At 39.1% G+C, this 21009-nt stretch overlaps 1 protein-coding gene across 6 annotated transcripts in view; it reads right to left on the reverse strand.

Annotated features, from left to right (window-relative positions):
* cd2ap (CD2-associated protein) overlaps positions 1-21009 on the reverse strand; it is a 54613-nt gene that overhangs the window by 31023 nt on the left and 2581 nt on the right. For 5 of the 6 annotated variants that reach the window (XM_008398606.2, XM_008398604.2, XM_008398605.2 and 2 more), the window contains exons 2-6: positions 11490-11647; positions 7013-7181; positions 4024-4124; positions 3637-3763; positions 1020-1228 (exon numbers count right to left, since the gene is read on the reverse strand). In XM_008398606.2, the coding sequence (XP_008396828.1) occupies positions 1020-1228; positions 3637-3763; positions 4024-4124; positions 7013-7181; positions 11490-11647 (764 nt within the window). Of the gene's footprint in view, positions 1-1019; positions 1229-3636; positions 3764-4023; positions 4125-7012; positions 7182-10323; positions 10385-11489; positions 11648-21009 lie in introns of those variants that run through there. The other variant, XM_017302298.1, reaches the window with a different exon arrangement.

A 21009-nucleotide genomic window follows, 5' to 3' on the forward strand; every position in this document is an offset into this window, starting at 1 on the left:
TTGATGGTCCATCTACTGGACTATCAGGTCAAAACACCCTAAAARGCCCATTTAAGCTAACTAGAAAACCAGCTAAAACCTGAAGGAGGTCAATGCTTTCCTACTATMCTTTCTGCTTGTTTTGAGAATCAGACTAGCCGGCAGTTTCTGAGAAGACGACGAATACTTCCCCTTCACGTGACTTAGACACAAGTTCACACTTCAGCAAAGTGAGAAGGCAGAAACCTGTTGGGCAAGACAATATCTGGTCAATCAAGTACCCCATCCCACCCTCGCTTTCTGCTTTATCAAAGTATGTCCACAAGACACAAGACAACATTAGTTTTATCTTAAGTTCTGCATATAGTAGTGTTAAGCTCTACAGTCATTGCTTCTCTGCTATACTTGAACTGCTTGATGGTCAGACCACAGGTGGGGTAGAGCAGAAATGCCTAAACYTCAATCGAATTTCTCAGCAAAATCTGTTAAAACACGTGGTTCACAAAGAGTTGCAGGGCCAAATAAGTTTGACGTCATCATTACCTCTGCAGATTWAACAACCATCATGGGCAGGTGGCCATGCTTTCTTCTTAAAGAAATGGATAACTCTCTCGTCATACTGCTGGATGGGAATTCGTGAGGGTTAAAGCTCGCCCCCTTCTACTTTCTGTAGCTCATACATATGATCACAATGATCACACACTTCTGATAGAGCACCAGACAGCATAACAGCCTGGTGCAGCAGTGCTTTTTGTCCAGACCACTACATAAGGGGAGATGAGATTGAAGCAATGCAGAACCTGCCTGCAAATCCACAGGAAGAAACAGAAGATAATCTGCACTTGTGCTGATGACAGCACAAATAAGTGCATTCACAACAAACACAAACCAGACATGAATTTTAATGGAGGCATCAGGAGTGTGAGTGTTCAGCTCTGATTGGGTTTTCTTAACCTTTGTGCTCAGATTAGTGAGAACCAGAGATGGTTCTGGTTTTGGCCACTGCGATCCAGTGTTTCTACATGTGATACCAGACGTACCTGAGCCGGACCAGCTTTGTCTTTCTCTTGGTCTTTKACTTTCCTGTCCTCTGTGATGGGGCTGGGCTGCGTTCTTAGTTTCACCGGACCACCTTTGAAAATGTCTCCGAAACCGACGCCTATGATCCGTCTGGGCTGATGGGTGGCTCCGTTTCCCGAGTCCGGCTGAGGAGATGTGGGAGTGGCAGCTGGTTCTGTTCCACTTCCATCTGCAAGGAGACCCAACAAAGTCAGACGAACACGTTGCTATGATCCCCAGTCCTGCATCGTCCACCATTRACGGAAGTTCAGATCCTTCAGTGTATTACTTTGGATTAATCCTGCAAGTTACAAAGAAGTTGTAATTTATTACATGTCAAGTTTTAATTAGGAATAACYTGGCATTGGAAGCTTCAAAGATAGATTTAAATGCTGTAATTTCAATAAAAAATAATGAATGATGAGTTGGTTGTATGAGCGTTGGACCACACTACAAGGAATAAGAAGACTTTAGAAGCCGACTTTGAAGACTTTGGATAAAAAATATCAAAGTGTACAATATTACACAAGACTATGACTTTTTGAGTTGGGAAAACATGATCATTTATTCAGATATCATACTTGTATATAAACTACTTCAAGGTTTGGCTCCACCATTGCTAATAAAAGACCTTGTCCAATTACATTTACAATCAAACACAACTAACTACAAGAGCAGTTCGGAGGGAAGACTGTAAAATACTATTCAGGGAAAATTCTTTCAGTCAGTTTTATTTTATGTTTGAGCTTCAAATCCGTGAAATACTCTGCAGTCAGAACTAAACAATATTACAACACTGAACTGTTTCAGGAAATCACTTAAGTATTGTTGACTAGATAATCAAATATGCACTCATCGCCTTGAACAACTTTTAAATCATCTTTTTTTTCCCCTCTGGATGCGACTTGTGTTTTCTTTACTCCAGGTTCTGACTTGATACTATAAGCACAACATTGAAGTGACCGAGTGACAATGAATTCACCTGTCAGGTTGTCAAAGAAAACCTCAAATATTTATATTTAGAGAGATCAGACATTGTCCAAGATCTGAGGTTCATTCAGYAAACTGACTGGGCTTCTTCCACTTTTACTTCCGTCTCTGTTCAGTTGTGTAGAGACARAGCAACCATTAAGGCAGCCTAACTCCAGGCCTCAGCATGGTCAGCTTACAGCAATCAGTGAATTTGTATGCATGACTTCTTCTCCCCGTTATGCTGAGACCAAGGTGACAACGTTCTAATTGGGACGCTGCATGTAGCCTGGCACATTTAGCTCAGCCCCGCTGCTGACTGGCAGCATAGAAGAATAGGTGTGATCGCTTCATTCTTCCTGACTTTGCACAACAGTGAGGTATTAAAATATGTATTGTAAAAGCTGGGTTCTGAAATACTGGTGTGGGATTTTTTTTTTAAGCTTTAATATGACAGAAAAAAAGTGAAACAGTGAAATAAACCACATTGTCGAGTTTGAACCTGCCCACTTCTAACAAAAACAGATRATTTCTCTGTTTTGGCCTCAATCTACCGTAGTTTATGCTTTTTATAAACAAAAGCGTCTCTGCAGCATGATGCTTCCACCACCATACATCACAGTGGAGAATTTTGAACAAAGCGTAATGTATGAAGTTGTTTGAGAGGTTCAAACTTTCTCCCTGTACCTTCTACTAACTAGGTAGAGATAGAGAGAAGGACAAAGAAAAAGATATAAAAATAAAAATAAATCCTTTTTTCTAAGAAAGAAAAAGATGGAAAGAGAGAAAGACGTACAGAGCAAAAAGAAGAGACAGATACAAAGAAAGAGAAAATAAAAAGGGAAAGAAAGGGTAAGWAAGAGAAGGAAATGTAGGTGACATGGCTTTAAAATAAAATCTCAGCTTTTYTTCATACCAGATCTAATTTTAGTTGATTCATTTTCCATTTCTTTTCTTAAAAAGGAATTACAAATGACAGAAAATATTTTCAAAAACTTGTTCCCCCCSAATCATTCCTTCCGGGAGTTGCCCTGACTTCAAAGTCTAATTAAATACTAGCTGTAAAACAAGATGGTTCGCTCTGGGCGGGCTGACATCACTCTAACATTTCCCAAAAAATAAATCTTCAGAGACAGTAAATTTGATTATTCAGTAAAATTGATTTATCACCTATTCACAGCTGGTTAGACACATTAGTGTATTTAAAAGATATTTAAAGTTTGTCTATCCTCATAATTGAAATCAAATCGGAAAATTTTTGGCTCTATGTTTGACGCCCTTAGTGACAAAAATCTTGCTGGCAATAAATCATTAAGTGTCTATTTGGGATGTTAGACAAAGKWATTACCTTTTAGTCTCTTTGATATTTACACTGAATGAACTACAATCTGTAAATTTCCACCAATTTCCACTGGAGTTTCCTTCCAGTGTCTTTCTTCTGCAGGCAGCACACACCTTGACATTTGTTCATACGCTGCAAAGACCCGTTGTTTTGTTTTGGTAACATTTCTTCCAAATGTCAAACCCAGAGTAACGTTCCAGTTCCCCTACAATGATTTAGTTTTCCTTTTGCTGCCTCCTCTGAAGCTGCAGTGTCTCTAGAAATGCTGCTGAGCCCGTCAGCTTTACCAGGTTTGTCAGCCGCTGTGTCGTTGGCCTCTGCCTCTTCTCCTCCAGCCTCCATCTCTTTGACGAAGTTGGATGGAAACAGTCCAGATCTGCCGTTGAGACTCCCGCTCCACCAGCCCTCCTCAACCTGCCACCAGAAGAAAATAAATCGGAAACATCATCGATCCTCTACCGTTCTGACTTTCAGGTCGGTTGGATGAAGAAACAAACGTTTGCTTCATTTGTCTGCATGCTCTGACATGCAGAGAACAAAACCAGTCAGGAGATGCTCAGTGYTTTAAAAACAAGCCAACAATATGGCATTCTTGCTTCAGCAGACGCACGTTTAAAAGRAACCTGTAAGATTCCAACCATGAGCAGAGTACATGACTGAAACGTTTAAATTACCTCTTCTAGGATGTCGACGACGTCTCCGACTTTCAGCTCCAGTTCATCTTCGTTTACCGGCTGATAATCAAACTGTACCTTGCACTGTCTCCTCTTCGGCTCTGTTGGGAACGAGGAAGAAAAAAAAAAGACAAAATAAACTAAACAAAAATAAGTGTGTTTATATCAAAAAGCGTCCGTGGTGGATCTGTGCTCACTCTCAAATGTCAGGGTCTTGCAACTGACAGGTAAGTAAGCAAAGAAAGGTGTAAAACTTGCTGGGGGACCCAATCAGATTGTGCTGTGGGAGACACACCCAACCTGAAGGCCTGGTGTTTAAGAAGCAGAAGATGTAACTCACAGACGGAAAACCAGAAAAACATCTTCGTTTAAGAAAAAAACAACAACAAAACAACTCTGTAGGGTGAACTGTGGAAAATGTGTAACTCGGTAGATTTGCATTAAAAAAAAAGTTAGGGGTAGTTAAGGTGCAGAATCAACAGAACAAAGCCATTTTTTGTGTTAATGATTAATAACAGTATATCTATGGATTCACCTATTTGCTGCGTTTTCATAGACATCTAGCTTCAAATTATTCACAGAAAAGTCGCCTTTTCGAGAACTTTTTGGTTGTACTACTAAGAGCAACGATAATGATGACTGTAAATGTTAGTTTCTGCAGTAGCACTAAGATGGGTTCCGACAGCACTCTCTGGTTCTGACTGTATTACAATGAGGAGGAGAGTCAAAGTTAGCAACTTAGATGGTAATGTGTTTCAAATGAAGTCAGAAGAAGCACAAAGATTATTTTAAAAGGAAACTGTATTTCATGTTATGTTGAGACATGTTTGAAAGGAGTCAAAGTTTTCCTTTCTGTGTATTATGGAACATGCTKGACTTGAAAATGTTTCCAGCATTTTGGATGTCTCAAGAGTTGAGATAAGGATAAATATTCTCTAGAAACGCACACAGACAGACTCCTGGTCCAGTCATGTTAGTCAGGATGAGCAATATACGTTTTAGATGTTAGAATATATCCTTGTTTTAATATGTATTTTAGAGGCACACAGTACCATTCTATAACACAATCAAGTAACAATGTTACCTTCAGCATATAAAATGCTGTATATGACAAACATAACTTAAAAAAAATKTTACTTTGCAATTTGACACCTTGAAAATGGCCTTCTGTCTCTTTAAGAAGCTCCTGGTCTTTTTGACATTCCGCCTTCAGCACGTTATCATAGCAATGCTTTTTATTATGTAKTCTGCAACCGAGTCAGAACTTTACAAAACCCAGAGATCCAAACCTGGTCACTAAATTCTAACYGATGTATCTCTAACAGCAAAGGTTTCCAGSCAGATCAGATATTTGTCTGTGTTAAAACTCTTATTTTACAGGAAAAACAACATAATTGCCATTTTAGGCCCATAATAAACAGARGATCCAGCTGAAATCCCTGTCAGTCTAAGCARGAGACGGATCAGATCTTTCATCCTTTCACACTTCCAACAACAGGAACATTCTGCTCTATGAGGTACAGCGCTTGCTTCAAGATGCTCATCACTTTGTGACGGTAAATAACAGATTTAGCATTTTGCTCGAGAAGTTCAGGTTTCACTTCACGTTTTCAGCTTTGATAAGCTGAGCGCTCTCTGAGAACAGAAACTCTTAGACAGCAGTAAGAGCACCAGACAYAAACTGTATCCGTTATGGTATTACTGAGCAAGACTGGACKCATTGAAGGTATGCAGCTCACACACACAGCTGGAAGCATGACTGAACATGCAAGCTCACACACACCAACAGAACACCATGAGGTCAAATTTAATTAATGAGATAAAGACAAGGGATGTTCTCAGGTTCAAACTTACATAATTCGACTGGAATTAATTACTTAGCCATGCTGTCCACTTTTCATGTGACTGGTCTTTGAATAAACATCATTTACAATTTCCCTGAAACGTATATGCAGCCGCTCCCAAGTAGGTGGGGTTTGTCACTCTAACGCCTCAATAAGACGCCGACGTGTGAAATTGTGGGGGCCGTTTTGTATTTTATCAGTTTACTGAAAAAGTTTTGCACATATTTGTCATGTAAACATGGCTCCTTTATCACATTGCAGTAGCTTCCTTAACAGAACTAACTAGTACAACCAAAATTTTTGACAAGATAAGAAACTCAAAAAGACCCAGCAGTTAGGYGAGCTGACCAGTAAAATCCTACAATCACAATACTAAGGTGAAGCTTATTATATCAGTAGTAATCATGATGATTMATATTTAAAAGCAAAGCAAATGCACATGGATGAGAAAAAAAAATGAGAACAGACGGTTTGTTGGGTTAAGTTGAAACAGAAGGACCAACATGACCAGGGCTGTTCATTAATCACAGCCTRGCTGTACTATTCACCACTGAGGTGTTTTCACACTTTATAATCAGGTAGACTGGGTTGGATTGGGGACCAAAATTGCAACATTTGTTTCATTTTCAGCTGCTGTGGTACAAAGTCTCACTGCACTGTGTCAAACGATCCAAACTCACTGAAAAATCTGTTCCCCCCGTCGCCTGTGGTGGAGCTGGACCAAGAACTACTGAAGGAATCARCATAAAACCTCTGAAGAAGACAACTTCCTTCTTCACAAAATGCAAACAAAATCGAAGTGGTGTCAGATTTTAGCGGTTGTAGGTTCTCCCCATTGATGTACATTAATGGTTTGAACATCGCCTTTTAGCCGCTAACGTTAGCAACGCTCATGTATGTGCCATTGCTACATACATGAGCAATGGTTTTGTGGACCAGTCTGGTTTTGACATGTAAAATATGTATTCACTCTAGATATAAATCTATAAATAGTTTAGTTTCTGTGAAGATGCAAGAGACAACTAAGCAAGCCAATATCTATTTTATATTGGTCAATAACTTAATATTACATAATTGCAGCTGTTAAAATAAATTTGACTAGAACTGAATGGGAATGTTGTGGAAGGAGAAATCCYGTCTCTTACTCTTTGATGCTGCGGGAGGCATGGGCTGGAATCCCCCGGTGGGGATGCCGATGACGCTTATCCTCTTGACCAGGTTGGCCACACTGCTCTCTCTGCCCTGAGGCTGGCTGGGCTCCTCCTTTGGCTCATTTCTGGTTTCCTTGACCTCTTTGGGGTCCTTTTTCATCTCCTAAGGAAAAAGAACATGAAAAATAAATGTCCAACACTTTAACTTCAAGCAACATTTCCCATATATTGGTGAAAAAAAAAACAGCAGTTTTCTCTACAATGCAAATGAATGCATCAAAAACAGGCTGTGGTCATTCAGAGCACTGCTGAATGTGGTCAGGGGGAGCGTTCCATACAGGAACTGTGCAYAGACACATCAACTGGCTTCCATAGAAAGAGGACGTGTAAACCAGGCCTGGTGAGGAGAAGCGAAATGCGACCTGTGGCAGCTGCTGCAGCCGCTCCGCAGGCACGACGTCGTAAAACTTTCAAGACGCTCGTGTCTAAATGGAGCGCCTGGCCTGCTGCTGATTCCAGCCAAGTCAGGGAGTCTGGCTGTAAAGCAGCTGCCAAAGAGGCTGATTCTGGGAAACTCCCGAACAAAAAGTCCAAATCGTACAGAGAATCAGGAATGGAATCAGGGTTTCCCCACCGAGCTCAGAGACATGTGGTCAAACTAGTGAAACAGGTGCTGCTGTCATATCTCTGTATTAATGACCAAAAGTCACTTAATAAACTTAAATCTCCACCCAATATAAAATTGCAGTGTGCATCACGGATGATGATCTTTGCGGTTGCAGGAGCAACAAAGTCAGATGTTACATTATTCAGCCTGAAGTCAGGCTAACGTTCGGGTGGAGCGATACAGTGGAGGAGATCTGAGTAAGCAGGAAGATCGGAAATTATTAAACGCTGTTGACAAGCCACAAAGTAGCCAATGTGGAATCTATGAGGAACGATCTTTGAATTGCAGATTTATACTCCAGCTCAGACGCTTCACTTTAGCTTCCCTCCATTTCCTGCAGCTTCACATATCAACTTAGGAGGGAAGAAATGGCGACCACTACATTGAACAGAATTCTAGTTGTAATGTATTAGTAGGATTAGTGATACAGTCTGAAAGTAAAACTACCAATAAATCCATTTTCAATTACCTCAATTTACAATAAAAAATTAGCAGCTCAGATATAGCAAACAGACACCATCAAGTGTTAAATGCAGTTCTGCTTTGCATCTTATGAATGCGAGAACAAGCAGCAACTACTGTAATTTCTATTACGACTACTGAGCTACAATCATTAACTTSGAAAAGAAAAGTCATTTTACACACACAAGCCACACTCGTCTGTAGGCCGTAAGTGACCATGTTGAATGTACTTTTGAGGTTTTCCTTTTTAGTTTGTGAGAAAAAAATGTATTATAATTGACTTTTTATCCCCTCTGCCATTTATTAAACTTTTGGAGAGAAAAAATTACACACACCCCAAGCAAAAATTTAATTGGTTAGTTTACTGTTTATTTGGCAGCTGATGCTTTTTCCATAAGCTAGACAAAACTGCAGAAATGAGAAATTAACTTTTAAATATCAAAACTTTTGCTAAAATAAGTAAATAACTTTTTTTTGTGTGACATCCAATRATATTCTTCATCAAAGGATATTGTCATCCTTTGGAAACACGTTTGTGAAAAGCCATTCAGTAGCCAAATCATAGTGTCCAAAGTGGGTGAATAAAGTAGTGGCTTAAAGTCTGGACATTACGGTAGCTATGTAGCCGCTGAAGGTAATAAAATATCAAACAGCAGGTAAATGTTTTAGAGATCAAAACTCGGTCACAGGACTAAAGTGTGGGTTTCTCAGCCAAAAATGATTAAATAGATAAATGTTTTGCTCAGTACAACAGTTCATAGACAGGAAGCTGCAGCAACCAATGAATCTCACTCGAAACTTTTAAGATTGTTGGGCAAACTGCCCACCTCAAAACCTGAGCCATAAAATACGACAAATTAGGTTTACCAAAACTTTTCTCATTTACAACCCAGAAAAATAAAGAAAAAAAAAGCGCTGATCCATAAAGGTTGTGTACCCTGTAAATGTGTGTGTATAGGTGTGTGCGCATGGTGACCTCGTTCGTGGCCTACTTCCTGGTTTACAAATGCTGACATGAAAGTTCCAGTGAGGAGGAAATCCAGCTGAGTGTGAAACCACAGGAAACATTAAGATGAGTCCAGCATTAGCAGGTTTCTCTCCAGGCAGAGAGTGGAGGACCTGGGCGAGCTGGAGGCTCTGAGCTCCAGTCACAAAGCTACAAAGCGCCAGCTCTGCACTTTGAGCTGGGAAAGCAAAGCGACAATCTGCTCACAAGAATGAGCTTGTGCTGGCACCACACCCTAAACACACGCAGGGTGTTAATTACTTAAATGTGACGAGGGAAAAAAAAAAAAGATTTGATTTCGTTAACTGTCATTAAGACAGACAGGAATTTCTTTCCTTTCTATGAAAAGTTGAGACGTGGAAGAAATGATATTCTCAAAAAAAGCAGTTTAGGCTTTGTGTAGGCAATTCTGTTACATCCATCCATCCCAAAATCTGAGGAAAGTTGGAATTTTCCCAACAAATTCCAGTGTAGTTGGGAAAATTAAGCCTAAAAGCCTCGGAATGAAACAACAGGAATGGGCAAACAAAGTGTATTTTGTCTCATTCTACTTTACCATCATGAACTATTTTGTGCTTGTCTCATTAAAACCTAGACAGCAAACGGTGAAGAAAAACTTCATTAAGGCGCTTGTAAATGTTTAAATAGTCATTTTATCATGGCTTATAGGGCCTGAGGGACGAACAGGCATACAATACAGCTCTGGGTATTTGTCTCCATGGGTGTGTGTGTGTGTCAGCTGATGGGTAATAAAGTGAAATATTAAAAGGTAGCTATGCTAAAAACACTTAAAAGTCATTATCGTAACTTTGTTTATACATAGCAGGTTCTCAAAGTCATTTATATATTTACTAAGTTTAGATTAAGTTGAAATATCTGGTGAACAGCCAAATAAATTTCAGTCAAATTATACCTACTAATCTGTCTGACTATGAAGAGGCAAAAAGAAACCGTCAGATTTACTCAACGACGATGCCTTGCTCCTCTGAGATAAACTAAACTCTGACAGGAAAGCGGGTGGTCGTAAATCCAGACACCCGACAGCGACGTGAGCAGGTAAATAAAATCTCAAGCCTTCCAGCTCTCTGTCCTCACACACAAACATCAGATTCCACATTGCCATCCTTTCAATCCTGATATTAGCATTTAGCCGTCAGCCGGCAGCCTTACCGTGACCCATTCCCACATGTTTCCTTCCTCTTATCGCTCACTGCGACAACACAGCATGCTAACCTGCTGTCATGTTGTTCGGGGCAAAGTTCAACTGCTTGCTCCTTACAGGATTACGCATCCAGGCCCGACGGCGGCAGGCCGCTTAGCGGATTACCTATCTCGCCGTGAGGATTAAAAGATCGAAGGAGCAGGARGGAGAGATGAGGAAAGATGAGAGGAGCGGCCCACGGCGAAACGCTGACTCATAACATAAACTGTTCAATACCAAATGGCTGAAAGGCACAGAGCAGCTGAAGAACTAGAGCTGATTTCCTGCAGCTTGTTTTAACTGTAAAATAATTAAAGSTTAGTGAATCATGTCAGAGTTTATTATATTTAGTAAGAGACATGGCTATGCAGAGTGTAAATTCCTGCCTTTGGGGCAGGGGCTGCAGGAAAATGAAAGCTAAAAACCAAAATATTCGTCATCAACATTATCTTCAGTGGAGATGTCTGTGACAGATGGAAGAAATGAAATTGAACAGAGTTCCTGATCATTAGGAAGTGAGCACAAGCTTTCACTTTATGCAGCTTTTTTTTATGAAACATATTTCGGTGTTGAGCGTTTTTTAAAAGAAAGACTGTTTTTGTCTTAAAAACATGGTTCTCTGTTTTACACAAAGTTTGTATTCATTAAAAAAAACAAATGAGTGAAAAACATCTTGTAAAACTAAACYCGCTTCATTTGTGTATACAAGTAGTTTATTTACACTTGGTAATTTATTTCTTCCTTTGATCCACTAAAAGTATTGCATGATTTTTTTAAGTATGGATTTTTTCATTCTGGTGACTGTTTATAAGAAAAGTAGGGTAAAAAAACATGTAGTTACATATTTGTTTTAAAAAGCAGAAAACATAGAATATTGTCTGGGATATTAGAGATATTTACAAACAAACATTGCAATATTGTTTGGCATTATTGCCCAACCCTGCATSATGATTGCGTTTTTGTTTGCTTTGTAGCCTCACAACAAAACCTGAGTGATCTACCTAACCTGYAAGTAGGCCACACCTGGAGCTACTCTGATCAAATTCAACCTCCCAGGAACCGGCCTGTCAGCAGCACAAAGGAAAATATGATCCGGAGGTAGAAAGCAATACAAGACCCATCGGTGTTCTCCCACCTTAACAAAGTTGTCTGGGAAGACCCCTCTCTTCCCGTTGAGGTCCCCCTCCATCCAGCCCTCCTCYTCGATGTAGCGCACATTCTTGATGATGTCACCYGGCCGCAGGGTCAGCTCGTCATCGTGGAGCGCGTCGTATTCGTACTCCACTAAGACCTCTGATCCAGACGGGGATGGGGAGAGAGAGAAAGGGAATAAAGATAAGCAAAGCAAAACAACAAGAAATGTGAATCAAGACACCTAAATCACAAAATTAATTCTTCAATGTGGTTGGAAACATACCGCATAGCTCTGAAAAAATAAAAATCTATTGCATTTTTTTATGCAACAGATTTGGCCTAAGTCCAAGCAGAAACTGGCCCCTATGCKCTGAACTCAGAGCAGATTGAGTAAATTGAGTGTTCTTATTGTAGGACGAAACTAGCAAGAACACACTTCTATTCTCTCTAATGCCTTTAAAGTATGTCGGCTTGATTTGGGACAAAATGGTAATAATAACTTTGAATATTTTAGTTACTGATGGTCTAGTAACTTAAATAATTTCAACTTATTAAATAAGTAGAATTTATTTAACATCTGAGTGTCAAAGTACACATCATTTATTRTTCCTATGGAAGAAAGCAGAAAGCCGGTGGACTGATTTTCTTAAAAAAAAAGTTCTCAAAAATGATTTGCTGAATTCCATGTTTTAAAWTACAAGTGTGCAATAATTTAAGGGTTAAAGAGAGTTAGGGTTAACCCTCATCATTTGTAATCATAAAAATAYCAGGGACAGTATTTCAGTACAGCAGAGAATTGAAGGCAGAATAACACAAGCACACCTGAACTATAATTTCATTTAATAGAGGGACTGGAAGGAGACGTTTTAAATATCCAAAAATAAAAAATAAACAACCAAAACAATACATAAAATGGATTATAATGTCTCAACAAAACAAATTTGCTCTTTAAAATCTATCAATCACTGGGCTCAGAGAAAGAAAACAGGCAAAGATACCAAGTTTTTCAAAATGGCAGCTTTTAAAGATTCTTTTTCAAGACGAAGGAATGCAAATGAAAATTATGGAGCTCATTTTAATTTACCACGCGATTAACTGGTTTATTGCTTATTGTTGTGGGTTTAATCGGTGCATCCCTATGCAACACAAAACCCCTGCTGGATCAATCATCTCATCTGCTGTGGAAACAAGTAGAGAAGAAACATGCTGGATTATTCCTTTACAGACCCTCTYTGACCACCTTCCACATTACAACAATCTCCATGCASCATTAACAGCATCACGTAGCATGACACGCCGCACAGCCTTGATGAAGTTCCTACAGCAGGCYGTGTGATTGGCTGTTTACTGAGCACCCTGCAGAGAGCTGGATGCTGGCCTCATACCAAACACAGGTACAGGCAACACACTCCCATAAGACCTGCAAGGCACACACACACACACACACTCACACTCATCTGGAGCACTCATTCACTAACACAACATTACCTGCTGTTAAACTTGGCTCAGCTTCAGTAGAGTATGTGTGTGTGTGTGTGTGTGTGTGGGGCCTCCCTCTGACATCACTAACCCTGGCACCGACACCACGGCAGCCTGGGCCTAAGTCCAAACAGAAACTGGCCCCTATGTGCTGACCTCAGAGCAGATCTCTGCTCTGATACAGCCAACCAGGAACAACCAGTCACACCAGACCAGCTTGGACAGTTATTTTTCTGAAGAGACGCTTAAAAAGTTTTTTGGTTGATGACTGGAACTGGCCAATATTCAGAAGCTAAAACATGAAAACATTGTTCTCGTTAAGTCAACAGATCACAACCAAGAACCACCAGGTGGCGCTGGTAACACTCTTCAGTGTGAATGTTGCTACTGAATGGAGGAGACTTGGTGCTTCATGCAATGTTATTACCATTTTTTAGTCAAACTATATGGCTGTGACTGCATGACAAAGCAGTCACAGCACCACAAACACTGCTCTTGAAAAATATAGTCAGCCTTACTTCATAGCAATGAACGTTTGTGACCAACTCTCCCTGTGGCAGATGTCAGTGAATGTCAGCCAAACATCCATCTGTCTGTGTAGACGATGACATGAACCGAAGAGTAGTTATGTATTAAAAATCATTTGTTTTAATAGTCCAATTTGGGGGGAAAATATTTATTCACTACCTATAAGCCATAATCAAAGGTAAAAAAAAAAATTGTTGATATTAATCTCTACATTTATATGACAACGTTTTAACTGGATTAGCACATTTTCAATAACACCTTTAATTTATAGAGATGTAACAGTATAAGAGTACYGTATTTTCCGCACTATAAGGTGCACTGGATTATAAGGCGCACTGTCGGCTTTTGAGGAAATGGAATGTTTTTAGTTGCACCTTATAGTGCGGAAAATACGGTAGGTCACAGGTAGGACTGACAAACATCAGAGTTACCAAAACAGACATGAGAAACTAACAAAAGTGTTGCAGTAAAATGTATTTAAATAAGTTCTCACATGTAGACATAAGTTCCTGACTCATTAAAATGTCTTTGCAGAAGATTTTAAGTAACAAAGGTTAACTTGCCTCATTTCTCTTTCCTGCAAGCATACGTCTTTTGAGAACTCATCCACGTACATTACAGGAAAACAGTAGGTCTACACCAACCTGACCTGAGTGAAGAAGTAATTTCACCAAATTGAAAACCTCTAATCACTTAAAAAAAAAATAGAACACTTCACATTTGGCAGAATCATCTAGAGAATATCTAAGTCTTTTGGAAAACATTGTGTGGACGRATTTATGAGGACCAAGTGTTAGAAGATAGTCACAGACAATGAAGAATGATGATGATGTGGCGTTGGAAACGATTCTTTTCTTCCACACAGGTGAGTTTTTATTCGAGCCTCTCACTGCAACCTCCAAACACTCAGGTAAACATCTGGAGATACACACGGCTCACACCCTGTGAGACAGTCTAAACATGAAGCGGCTCCACCCGGGCTTTATATAAATAAACTGCTTAGTCACTGCTGGGAGCTGTAATTTGACAGGATCTTTTAATGTGAGAACAGGAAGACAAAAGAGATTCGGATGAGCTGGAAACTGAGCTTTTGAAGCACATAGGGCATCTTGCAGGTCTCAAATATATTAAAGGTAGAACACACTCTACTCACACACCATCGGATAGGTGACGGATGAACTCTTTAAGAAACCATTTTCAGAATAACTTGGAAAGAGGGGGAGAAAAAGTGATGTGACATGTGATGGTTATCCTTACAGTTCTGTTCAGAATTATAAGTGATTGTTTCAGATTAGTGGCTGATGTTTTAAGGCCCCCTGATTCTTTGCAGATTTTGTCCAAATCCAGTTTGCTTTATTGCATAAAACGATAAGCAWGCAGGATGTTTCTGCGTTATTGATATGGATTCCGATATCTGTCGGATCTGGTGTCGGCCGATACGGATCCGACACAGGAGAACAGTGCTGAATTGACTTTTTTTTTTTTTTTTTACAGACATAAATGTACTAAATTACAATTTTATTTGAGAACTTTGCACCAGTACAGATACTTAAATGCATCAGTAGCTCAAAAAACAACAACACAACTTCAATTTGTTCATTCGGTATAATTCAGTGTAACAGCCACTGTAAAATAAAAATAGAGGAACTGAAATTGACAAAAACAGCAGGTTGACGATTTTGGTCAAACATGTAAAACTAAACTGCAACAAACSTTCTTTTAAATGGTTCAGAAAGTGTAATTAGGAACTCTAAATATAATGTAAAATAAATATTAAAGCATGGTGTCCCTCAGAGTACAGAATTAGACTGAACAGATCTTTTATGGATCTGGAGCATCGTCACCGATCTAGAGAATCTTTCTCAATATCGGGACAGATACGGACCGGTGCACCTGTAGTTCAAACAGAGTTTGTGGGAGCTCCGTAACCTGGACCGAAAGTTTTCCAGTCTCAGATCATGACGGGGCCTTCTAGCTGTATTTAGCTTCACGCATGCTGGAGAATGACTTCATTCATCCAGGGTTGGCCGCTGTCCGAGGAACAGCCATACAGGCTCCAATGGGACAGTTATCCTGAACACAAAAGACTACGAGGGCCGCTTACTCTRGCCTTATGGTCGGGAATCAGATGAATGAGGGTTAGCAGAGAAATATTTAGCTTGTTGTAACCCGAGACAAAACBGYCATTCATCACACATTTCTAAATATATTGTTTCCTTTTATGATATCTCTGAAAAATGCCTTCATTACAGCAAGAGGCATGTCCTGATGCATGTCATATGAAAACTGTTATGAAGTATCTTCTTCTGAACCCATCCAACTTGGAAGAGACAGGAAATGACTGAGGGATGAGCGACACGGAGGGAGAAATGTGCGTCTGATTTCACCCCRTCAGTGAGGAATCTCTACACAAATCAAGACGCAGAGCTGCTTCCTGTCCAGTCTGGAGTTTTCAAAGCCAACAGCGGAGTGGCTTCACACCTTGGCTTTAGGAGCGGCCTTGTGAGGATTCCTGACATATCTACGACAGCTGAGTCCTGAGAGGAGAAGGGAGGCGGCTCAAGGCAAAGGAGTCGCTCCTCTGTGGGAACGGTGACCCGAGATCAGCGTGTCACTGAACGCATCGTCTCAAAAAACACATGAGCAGCACTGGTGAATGTGGTGCGAACAGGAAAAACAGCTTGTGACTGCTTTTTCAGTCACCGAATATGAGATTTTCACTAGGCTATGCAGTATAATTAGGACTAGATGAAGATTGAAGGATGGGGAGAGATGGATAAAAAAGGATTTATATAACTGAAGATTATATTAGATTATATTAGATTAAAAAACAGAACATACAAGATCAATGAAGATTATTTAAGTTTTTTTTCTTAGGAATGTTGTCAAATATGTAGACAGACATCGGTGCACCGATTGCAGTGTTTTGGCCGATCACCAATCTTTAAATATCTTGACATGCCAAGTGTCTGACTTTGTAACYAAGAGAAATGTTACACACAAAATAAAAATAAATAAAATCTAATAAACAATGGCAGGTGAAATGTTTGAATGGCGGACAAGTGGTGTAGAAAATTTACCGCTCTAGTAAATTTGCGCAGAGTGCACAGCTCACAAAATGCACAAACAGTACACTGGAGAATGTGTGAGCACTGAGTGTGATTGTGTAAATAAGTTTTATGAAATTATTTTTATTCACAACACTGATCCAGGTTTTTCCCCCATCAGGCTTACCCCTCAGTGCATCATAAGCCTGGCAGAACGCCCGGCTTTAATTGCACATCCCTGCAGCAGCCCATTGGCCTCACACACTATTCTTTCCAAAATATGAGGCCTCCGAATTTTTGTAAGCTCTAATATTTTTAAATGATTTATTAATAAGGGTTAATAAATATGAGTTTATGGGATAAGAGTTCATAAGTTTCTTAGTTCTTCCTACTTCTTTTTGAGAATGTTAAGATTACTGTGGTACAGAAATATGTTTTTTGCATTGCATTGCATGATTTTATACTACTATCATGTTTGAAATAAATAAAACGCATGGTACAACACCAGGGTCATCAGGTTTTCTGGGGGAAACCTTGCCCAGTGTATTATAAGCCTGGTGGGTTAGCAGGCATTACATAACTCCTCATCAAGTTAAGCATTCTTGATTTTCAAGTTTAAGTTTTTTTTTAATACACTAGAAACGGTGACAGCAAAGACGACAGGTAAAGATGAGTTTATAGTTGGCATTGAACTCAGCTCAGGTTCTGTCATCTTAGGACAGAGCACACATTATAAGTAGGRATGTCCTGGTCCGTGTTACATACACAAGGTTTTGGGTGTATGTAACAAAGTAGTCAGTTTGCCTAAACCACAAACAGACTACATATTTTTTCTTCTCTTCAATAAAGGGCAGATTTGTGGCAAATGAACATAGTAGTTGTCTGTCCAAAGAGCAGAAAACTGTTACTTGTCCTTTTGTTGGGCACATACTGGTTGGGATGATGATGCATTTCCTGTCCCCAGGCTTCTGCTTCCAGGTCACCCTGGAGTACGGCGAGGACCTTATGTAAGCGGATGACAGAAAGGAGGAAGTTGCAGGGGACAGAGTCAGGAAGAAGGATAAGAGAAAGGGGTTTACACAAGGCCACGCAGGCGAGCAGCCTGCCAGGCAGCCAGTCTGAAACACTGGGATCWGTTACTAAAGAGGAAACTCAGCACTGCATTCCTTCCTACTGATCTATGAGGTAGCTGATAGGGAGAGAGGAGCGTTCCAGTTCTCCATGTTCAGTAGGAAAAGATCAGGATGCACATAGGTGAAAATTAGGGTCAGTATTAATAACCRATATTTAAATGTTTTCTGGGCAATAACAAAATTGTACAAACATTTCTTTAACCTTTTGGCACCGTGAAAGAAATCAACAACATTGCYGTCTCGRCCACTGCTTCTCTGCTTCAGTTAAACTCTCCACAATCCTTTGCTGCATCACTGTTATGGTCATATGACCAAACAAATGCCGCATGCCTAACCTCCTCCAGAAACAAGATGGAAATAAATATCAGTTTTCTATATTGTATCAGTTTTATTTATCGGGTTGATACAGATGTGTTAAAAAATGACTAATATCAGCCGATACCGATGTTAGGGTTGGTATATTGTGTAATACACTAGCAACAGATATTGTGCTATTGTAAAGTCTGTACCACATTCTTTTATTTTACAGTCTTTATAAAAATGAACTACAATGAGTCAAAATCTAAATTGGTGGGTCAGAACTCAAGAACACCTGAAATCGTCATCGSCCCGGTAAAAGCCCAATCGGTGCATTTCTGCTGATCTTAAGCATCTATATCACTAATTTCTGCATCATTCGTGGACATCACTTACACGAATGATGCAGGCAAAGTAGTTAAAATTCAAACATACTTTAAGAAGCTCAATGGGAAATTAAATGTGCATATAAATAAATACATGTCACTACAAGTATCAATCTACCAAATATAGAGTCAAAGCACTGCTTTGTATAAAACTGATTAAAAGGTGATGTATTCTGCAGCTCTAGAAAATATAATTAAGTATTTAATATCTGGAGACTAAAGTGTGAAGACAGTGCAGTAAATTTTTTCCTTCACTGGAGTTTGGGAAAGTTTCCCAACAAACTGCTGTTTCATATCAATTTCAATTTGACAAGCTGACTACAAACAAAAACTAACTCCCTTCATGTTAGTTGCTCAACAACATGTAGTGACGACAGATGCCTGAAGAAACGAGCAGAAAAATAGACTAACGAGGCTAAAATAGAGAGAAATGAATGATGAGTTTTACAAGTGTAGTTAGAAACAATGTCTAATTGAATGTTTAAGAGGTTCAGATTCAGTAAACTTTATTCAAAAGGGCAATTCAATTACAGATGGGCACATTTGTTGCAGTAGGAATGTGCAGCAGTATATATAGTGCAGAAGGAAACAGGTTCCAGGTTTCATGATTAACTAAATGAAAAACCATAACAGGAAATGCATGCTAATCCCATCACATTCATAATAGGACAAAAATCCCTAATGAGGAAGATTTGGAAAAGGCTACAGTTGATATATTACACATTTTCATAGCTAGKATAGCTGGTTTATGGGTGATGTACAGGGCATAGCAAGTCTATATTTATAGGCTTGAGTTTAATAATAARAATTCACTTCCTATCACTTTTCTAACTGGAAATAGAGTTTTATTTCTGTTTCACTTAATATTGATTAACATGGTTTCTTGTTACAATAAGGCAGTGGATTTATTTTATGACAGACTTTTCCCACAGTCCAAGAAAGAGGAAAAAACAAAAACACACACAAAATAGTAGGTCAAAGAAAAATCTAACTACTAGATTGGAAACACACTACACTCAAACTCCTCCTTTTCACACATCTAGGCCCCTTTAATCAGGCAGGTTCTTTGGCCCCATTAACGTCACATTTCCTGCTGAGTTTCTGAGGAGTTCCAACAGAGGTCACGTGTATTTAAACAGTATCATTTACACTGGGAGGTTGTGAAACTGCTGCTTCATACAGCGGCGCTCAGGCGTGAACATGAAGCTGCAAAAAAAAAAAAAAACAGACCAATTTCTCTGCACACACACACTTAGTAATGCAAGTGTGAGGAATGTATTGTATCATAATGCGTTCAAGATTTTTAGACATCCTCAACATGCCAGCATGAAATTTTAAACAAATGTGCATAAAGAAATAGTTTCATAAGCAAGTAAGTAGGATTAATTTTTAAAGAAAAAAAAATTGTGGTTTGAAAGAAAGAAAAAGACAAAAACAAACCAACGCAGGAAAGTAAGAAGTCTAGAAAAAAGACTTAGCACTACTGTTGTTGCAGAGGTAAAGCTACCTCCTAATTACACATCGTTCTTTATCCATATCTTTATTATTAAATCATGTTGAGAATAATTTGATGGAGCATTTCTTGCAAGGTTAATGCAGGTTGTAAATCATATCCTATAAATAAACTCCACATCAACCCAGGCTGTGGTGAGTAAATGGACCATCATGTACTGCAGGTCTGTAGAGCAGTGGTGAGTAAATATTGGCAGATAAATCGATAAAGCCACTTTATCAGTGGCTCTCCTGTGAGCAGAAACATGCCAGCTGCTGCTCTGATAGACTCAGAGGTCTGCTAGAAAACACCAACACAAAGGGAACGCTCCAGAGAACACTTTGGAAGTCTAAACAGCAACACTCATGTCACTGGTAAAAGTAAATTAATGCGGAACAAAGTGAAAAAGACTAATAGTAATTTGTGCCTAACAATAAAATAAATACACCTTGTATCTCTTTGAAAGTATCCAGCTACAGTCCTATAGTTTGATTCTGAACTACAGAATCAAATCACAATTTACTATAATAACGTAAAAACATAATGAAATCAACTGGGACAACTTTTTCTAAATTTCTATTAACTAGAAATGTTTAGTTTAATATAATTGCCAAAGACAGAAGACAACTTAGTTTAAGCTGTAGCGATAGCTTTTTCAAATGTCAAGGTTTGACTTGACAGTTAAAGTTGATGCAACTTACATGAAACAAAGAAACAAGGAAACTAGACCGAGTCAAGTCAAGTCAGCAAATTGTCGAATTGATGCAAAAACAGTGAAAGGGAGACATTTTGGAGATTTCTTAGGTGATAAATGTTCTAGATCTTCCAAATGAGAAATTTTGGCACAATTTCTTTCATAGGTTCCTTTTTCAACCCAATTATATTCCTCTATAGATGGATATTTAGCCAGTAGGACTGAGTCTGAGGCAGCAAAAACTCWAAATAGTCATAAACAATGTTGCTAAAAATGCTAATGGTCAGAGTTTTTGAAGCACATTTTAGAAGTAGAGCAGCAACTATTATTTTAGTAATCGATTATTCTGACAATTGGCACACTGACAGATTTTCCATTTAACCACATAAGCCTTTTTTTTTAAATACAATAGAAATTTATTAAAAGATACAAATGAACAAATAATTAAATTCCTTTTAAAAATAA

Source organism: Poecilia reticulata, linkage group LG21 (assembly GCF_000633615.1).
Source record: "Poecilia reticulata strain Guanapo linkage group LG21, Guppy_female_1.0+MT, whole genome shotgun sequence".
Taxonomy (NCBI): Eukaryota; Metazoa; Chordata; class Actinopteri; order Cyprinodontiformes; family Poeciliidae; genus Poecilia; species Poecilia reticulata.